General features: G+C 41.1%; 1 protein-coding gene across 1 annotated transcript in view; it reads left to right on the forward strand.

Annotated features, from left to right (window-relative positions):
• The window catches only part of LOC138022305 (serine/threonine-protein phosphatase 4 regulatory subunit 1-like), a 63,567-nt gene that overhangs the window by 22,665 nt on the left and 33,402 nt on the right, over positions 1–7,500 (forward strand). The window contains 1 exon segment of the mRNA XM_068869412.1: positions 4,602–4,667. Within this exon segment, the coding sequence (XP_068725513.1) occupies positions 4,602–4,667 (66 nt within the window).

Consider the following 7,500-nt stretch of genomic DNA (forward strand, 5'->3'; position numbering starts at 1 on the left):
TAATTATTTTAATTAAAACTATAAAATACATAATTACAAATATTAAAAAGCTTACAATTAAAAATTTACAATTTGTGGTAGAAAATATGCTAGTTAAAAATATGTATGTAATATTGGTAAATTAAACAAAATGTATATCAATCTATGTAGTACTACGCAATATTAAAAGTAAATCTGTGGCTATATAAAATCCTTAAAAGCGTCTCAAAATAGGTAAGTCTTTAACTGAGCCTTAAATGAATCCACGGATGTTATTTCACGCAATGTATCAGGTGAAACATTCTAAAGTTTGGGGGCGGCCGCACACAAGGCACGATCCCCCAACGTTTTCTTGGTACGCACTCTTGGATGTTTTAGTAAAAGCTCATTGTTAGATCTGAGCGAGTAGTTAGATTTAGATTTAATAGTAATAAGGCCGCTTAAGATGTTGTTGCTATACCATAGATCGCCTCAGGTGAAATATGATCAAAGCATGAGGTATTACAAATAAGGTGCTCAGCAGTATTTTGAACATGTCGCATCATTTTGTATTCTCAATAATATAAGTGCTGGTGAGTTTACGCTGGCCATTTTGTTTTGTTTGGATCAAGCATTATTCACTCATTCACTCCGTAGGGAGTGAATAATGCTCAATTACTCCGAGATAGCGAACCAATCAGATTGCTTGAAACACCAAGATCACTGAGTGAGGATATACTAATCAGTCTTATCGTCATTAAGCTTGAGCCAGTCCAACAACATCCACTGACGAAGATCCTCTATGCCCTGCTGCATTCCAGTAACTGCCTTAACATGACTTGTATGTGAATCTGGTGCAAACGATAGGTACAGCTGTGTATCGTCTGCGTAGCAATGAACATCAGGCAGATGACAACCCCTGATCTCAGAAAGCTTTGAAGCGTAGATAACAAAAGGGCCCAAACAGGAACCCTGTGGAACACCGTACAACAAGAAGAAGCTATCAGAACGATTCCAATTGATCATAACACGTTGGATCCTATCATATAAGTACGATGCGAACCACTCCAAAACCTTCCCAGAAACGCCAAATCGAGAATGAAGACATTTTAGCGGACTACCGTGGTCGACAGTATCAAAGGATGAACTCAGATCGAGGAGAACTAGTAGAGTCACTTGACCTTTATTCATGTTCATCAAAATATCCTTCTTTACTCTCAAAAGAGCCATTTCAGTGCTGTGATTTTTCACGTAGGCTGACTGCAAATCAGGGTAGAGTCCATTGGAAGATGTGGGCAAACAGCTGATCAGAATCTGAACGTTCCGTTAGTTTAGAAATATATGGTAAATTACTAACAGGACGGAAGTTCTTATACAAAAGATCCAGTCCAAACGGTTTTCATAGAGGGTTCACTAATGCTTCCTTCCAGGCACTACCGGCCTGTGAGGCCACGTCATGGAGTTCTTTGTGGATTACAGTTATCTTTTCTGTAAAGAAAGTGCCCATATCATTTGCAAGCTGAAATTTATTATCATGTGGTGGAAGACAATTGCCAGTCTCGTGCTTTAATAATCTCCTTCTCTAAAAAGTTTTCCCTGGTGAGTACTGTTGTCTGAGCACTATAAAGTCCTTATAAAATGCAGTGTGAAGGCTATTAAGCAAAGAAGTCACACCGTTCCTGCATACCTTATAGTGACCAAAGTAAGCCTGAGATTTTGTTTTTGCTCACCTTTTCTCAGATTTACATCTTGTCCTTTTTGCCTCCCGTATATCCTCACTTAACCACAGTAGACCATAGGCAGCCCAAGCTCGCGTCACTACAGACAGCCGTTGAGAATTTAAACGTGTTATAAGACTTTGTATGGGAAATCAAATATCGTTGATTATAAAGCCTAAAAAAGGCTCAATTTAACTTTCACTCAATAAAATGAATCAAAATGACTCACCTCTGGTGTATTCTTGTGCCTTTTGGAGCTTATTTTACAGTTTCGGGAAGTCGGTGTTTTCAATGTTCTAAGACGAAGTCAAGGCTGCACACTGCGATTCCGACCGTTGTCAGCTCAGAGGCGGTTTGCGACTTGAAAATCCAACCCAGCCAAGATTTTGTCATGCAAAGCTAAAGCCACATCATTTGCGAACGTCCGTGAATGTTTCATCGTCAAAAAACCCCATGCACTTGGCTGGAAATGAGCATTTTCTGCTTCGATTTCGATAGCTGATGTATTTAACTGCAAGGGATCACTGACGAGTACACGGAGCTTGGGTCCGAGGTCAAATTAGCCACTGTGAGGATGGGGTAAGTATTGTAAATGAAATGACTGTACCTCCATCGGATGGAGTTAATTTGACCTCGGACCCAAGCTCCGTGTCCTCGTCGGTGATCACTTGCAGTTAAATTCGTCAGCTATCGTGGAAATCGAAGCAGAAAATGCTCATTTCCAGCCAAGTGCGTGGGGTTTTTTGATGACGAAACATTCACGGAGGTTCGCAAATGATGTGGCTTTACCTTTGCATGACAAAATCTTGGCTGGGATGGATTTTCAAGTCGCAAACCGCCTCTGAGCTGACAACAGTCGGAATCGTAGTGTGCAGCCTTGACTTCGTCTTTGAACATTGAAAACACGGACTTCCCGAAACTGTAAAATAAGCTCCAAAAGGCACAAGAATACACCAGAGGTGAGTCATTTTGATTCATTTTATTGAATGAAAGTTAAATTGAGCATTTTTTAGGCTTTATAATCGACGATATTTGATTTCCCATACAAAGTCTTATAACGCGTTTAAATTCTCAACGGCTGTCTGTAGTGACGCGAGCTTGGGCTGCCTATGGGTAGACATGGTCTAACTGTCACAACCCTGGTTTTCCGAGGGGCGTGGCGATTCAGAGTATCCGCTAGCGTGGCATTATAGGAGCTAATCAATTCTCAAGAGCACTTGGTGGAACTAGGCACAATTCCAAGTTTCTCAGATTACTTCACAATTTATCAATGTCAACACCCTTGAGATTTCCTTAAGTATGCTCCTTTACAAAAACTGCAGGCTTAGGCATTTGAAGACCACAGACAACTGAAAAATGATCTGAAAACAGGCGATCAACACTTAGGGAACCATCAATAACAAACTGACATTTCCGTGAAATAATGAGGTCCAAGGTGTGTCCGAGAATTTGAGTTGATTCTCTGACATGCTGCTCAAGGCCTAAACACTCTAGAAAATCCTGCAGTTTCCTCGCATCGGCATCACTTGGTACATCGACATGGATGTTGAAGTCTCCCAAAATCGCGAGTTTCTCAGTAGACGAAATAACAGACATAATAGTCAGAAAACTCGGAAAAGAAAACAGTTGACACTGGATGCTCGACGCTGTAGATCCCTACAACACGAAGTCTGTATGTGCCCAATATAACGAGCCATTCTGAAAACTCGAATGATTCCCTCTCTCCAGAAGCTACTATTGTGACTTGTGATGAATCTCTGAATAAAAGGCCAGTTCCGCCAGCCGACCGACTAGCCCGAGGCTGGTCCATAAGCTTGTAGCCCTCAGGCGTGGCCAGAGCACATGCAGCAACATCATCTGCAGTGAACCAGGTTTCAGTTAAGCCCAACGAGATCAAATTTTGATCTGGCAACATAATCAATGAAGTTAGGGTTACTACAAGCTACCCCCTTCACCCCTTTGCCTGACTTTCGCCTTAACATGGTGACACCATTCTCTACAGTGGGGATTGACTTTACCGGTCATCTGATGGTCAACAAGGGTAACAAGACAGAGAAAATTTAATGTTACGTCTGCCTGTTCACTTGTAGCACCACTCGCAATGTCAATTTGGAGAAGTTGATGACATGACGATCGATCAGTTCCTTCTTGCATTCAGGCGCCACTGTGCCCTCTATGGAACTCCTTCACTGATTCTTTGTGATAGTGCCAAAACATTTCGGAAAGGGAATGAAGAAATTCAGAAGTTGTTTCAAGTCATAGAAGATCAAACAGTACAGGATCACCTTGCCCAGAAGACAGAAGAGAGTTCTTACGAGTTGAAGGATGTGTGCAGTCACACTGCGCCACCGCTGTGTCCGGTTCTTCGTCCGGGTTAACCTTGCTTTGTTTTCTTTTCTGAAATAAATATTGATGACACATTTGACACAGACACACTTTTCTGTCTGTAATGACACTGGGAAACAAAGCAATCAAAATCTTATTGAAATCTTGGTATGGTGTTGCTGTAGTATAGGCCAGGCTTTAAAAATGCATATTCAGTCTGTGGTTTGATAATAGCAAAATGTTGGCAATTGCCCAATATTTTTGAGTGGTCCTGTGAAGTAGTCAGAGGACAAGGGTGGCACAGTCGGCTAGTGCGCAGCCTTGATGCAAGAGGTCCCAAGTTCGATCCCCGGATCTCACATCCTTGTTTTGACTTCTTTCCTTTCAATGTAGCCTAAGTAGCTTTAAATACCCTTAAAACAGAGCACTGATGGAAAGAGGGGGGAGGGGGGGGGGGGGGGGGGGTAAATGAGCGCACCGTCGGCTTCCTGGGAGAATACTCTCTAGAGAGTAAAGGAACTTCCGACGTTAAATAGGGTGTACCATTCATTTCTTTGTAGTTTCCGAAGATTGATCCGTGTAATACCTTGAAATACACAGGTGTGTGCATCTAATTTTGGTGAGATTTGTGGTGTACTTGGACGAGAAGTGACAAGTGAAAAAATGGTGAGTTCACGAGAATAAGTAGCTCTTTAGGTTCTGTATTATTAATTGAGTTGGCACTTCTTGTTGAAGGTGCTAAACTGGAGACTGTGTAGACCTTATTCATAAATGGAGGTCAACTGATAATTCTCTTGTCCAAGTGCAAATTAGCCTACCAAGCCTCAATACCATACAATGAATTGAAAAGAATCCTTCCTCTAAAATGAGGCTTGGTAGGCTAATTTGCTAATTTACACTTGGACAAAAGAATTATATATTGGCTGCCATTTAATATGATGATGCATGTAGTACATTTCTGTTTTAAAGTGCCCATAACATGAAAATTTTTATTTTCCTATTTGAAAGTCCATGTTATTAACAAAATAATTAATGAACTTTTTCGATTCGTACCCTAACTCATGATGTAGCTTAAGGAACATGTGATTACAGGATATGAGGATTTTACACAGGTTGATGCGAACAAATGCCTGGAAGATGCGTACCCGCTACATGTAACAACATGTAGGTGATCCTGAAAAAGGAATAAGTGTGCATAGGAATCCTTTCTTCAACTCGGAAAACACAATACCTCTAAAGGAAGGAAAAATGGCAGTAAATTTTTCCTGGTGAGAAGAAAGAACTGGAAGCCCGGTAAAACTTTGTCACTGTGCTTGATTCATTTCAAAGAGGATGACTTTCAGTATCGTATGGACAGCAAAATGTACAGGAATGTTCAGCATTATTTAAGCGTTGATTTAATTCCCTCTTGAGGTCTTTGTTATCGTCTTGTTTTATGCTGTAATCTTGAAGCCATTCCTCGTCTGCCAGTGGTTCTTCCATGTAGTTCTGGGTTTCAGTGCTACAACAAGTTGCAAAATTGTCGAGACACTCCTGACAAAAAACACCTTTTCTAGCTTCCAATACCTGCCGTATCTAGAATTTCAACCTTTCCCACTTCCCCCCTCCCTCTCCCCCTTTCAATGTTGACTCTTTAAGTTTTCACCAATTTTTTTTGTCTTGCTAGCAACATTGACACGGGGGGGAGGGCGGGAGTGTGGGAGATAATAGGTTATTATTGATTCCAATAATTATGCCCTTCTAGGTTTGAATCCTATATGGAATATTTTCAAAGTAGAAAAAGATATCATATAAGCTCTGAAACATTTCAGAAGTTTGCACGCAAAGTGCCAAGCACATTGTACCAAACAGGAAAGAATATTAATTATTGACATATGATGGTATTGATGTTCAAGTGTTGTAATCGTCGCATTTTACATGTGCCGAATCGAATGCAATTGTGTTCCTAATTGACGTCAACGGCGATGGTGGCGTTACAGTTGAAAATCTTATCTTCCAGGAAACAACACAATTCAACTAGTACTTTCTTTCCTATTTAATCTAAAACATTACCAGATGATTTATAATAGAGTTCACACAGTTAGAAATCCTGTACATATCGTATATTCAATTTACCAACGGTCTACCATTGCAATAGCAAGAAATATGGTATCATATTTTCTCAGTGAGAAGCTGTGGTAGACCGTGTAGACTGTTGCATATAAAGGTCATAATTTGTAGCCTTTACAAATTTGTTCACTTTCGTATCTCTTTGTAAAACAAATGTTGCTAAGAATTTAGCAAACTCGGGTGGTTCCTTTTGAGCATTCTGCTCAGTTGGTCATTCCATAGTACATGGAATTAGCCTGTACTGGACATGTCACTTTGAAGACTTGCTACTAAACGTTAGTAATCCCGTCTCTGGAAGCAGACTAACACGAAAGCAATAAGTATTGTTACAAATGGACCTCTATGAAAGTGGAAAGTGGATGTTCTCTTTTAATGGCACGCGATCGAAGTTAAAGGAGCGGTAATGTCTCTTTTTCACACGTCATCGTCGCAGCCACTCGCGAGCGAGTATGGCGGCCAAAAAGATTAGCAGAGCAGAGACTCAAACAGGCCGCATCTACAGGGTCTCAAGGCGCCGTTGGGCAGCAGCCTGTCTCTGCTCACGGCGCACAGCTTCCTCAGTGAGTCGGGTGTTTTCAAAGTGTAGAACACCTTTCCGAGTTGTACTTTTCCAGACGTGTCTGTCTGCTGGTAGTTGTTCCCACTCGTTCACATTAATTCCACATTTCAGCAAGGAGTGCTTTAGCAAGTCCTTGTGCCTTTTCTTTGGAGCACCGACTGATCTAGTACCACGGGAGAGCTGTGAGTAGTATAGTTGCTTTGGTAGACGACAGTCTGGCATTCTACAGATGTGACCAGTCCATCTAAGTTGATGAAGGAGAGCGACTGACTCTAGACTTTGAGAAGATGTTCTCTCAAATACGGCAGTGTTTGTTACTCTGTCCTGCCACTTAATGTGCAGGATTAGTCTCAAACATCGCTGGTGGTATGTTTCCAGTTGTTTGATATGCTTCCAATAGGTAACCCATGTCTCACAACCATAGAGAAGTGTGGGTATGATGATGGCATTGTAAACCTTAATCTTTGTGTTGTATAGGATATCGTTATTGCAGAAAATCCTCTTACTGAGTTTGTTGTAGGCTGTGGCGGCTGCACTTATGCGACTTTGAATTTCCATATCCAAAGAGGCATTACTGGAAACAGTACTTCCCAGATATTTGAAGTTGTTTACCGCATTGAGTTCTTCACCATTTATTTGAATTGATGGAAGAGAATCTGTAGGAGATGGATAGCTGATGTTGAGGGTAAGGCCAAGCCTGCTATACACTAAAGCAAAAGCGTTCACAGTACTCTGCATTCCATCCTCTGAACAAGAGCAGACAGCTGAGTCATCTGCGTATTGAAGCTCAATAATGGTTGTAAAAGAAACTTTTGTCTTGGCTTGAAGTCT

The sequence above is a fragment of the Montipora capricornis genome, chromosome 10 (genome assembly GCF_036669925.1).
Source record: "Montipora capricornis isolate CH-2021 chromosome 10, ASM3666992v2, whole genome shotgun sequence".
In the NCBI taxonomy this organism is placed as follows: domain Eukaryota; kingdom Metazoa; phylum Cnidaria; class Anthozoa; order Scleractinia; family Acroporidae; genus Montipora; species Montipora capricornis.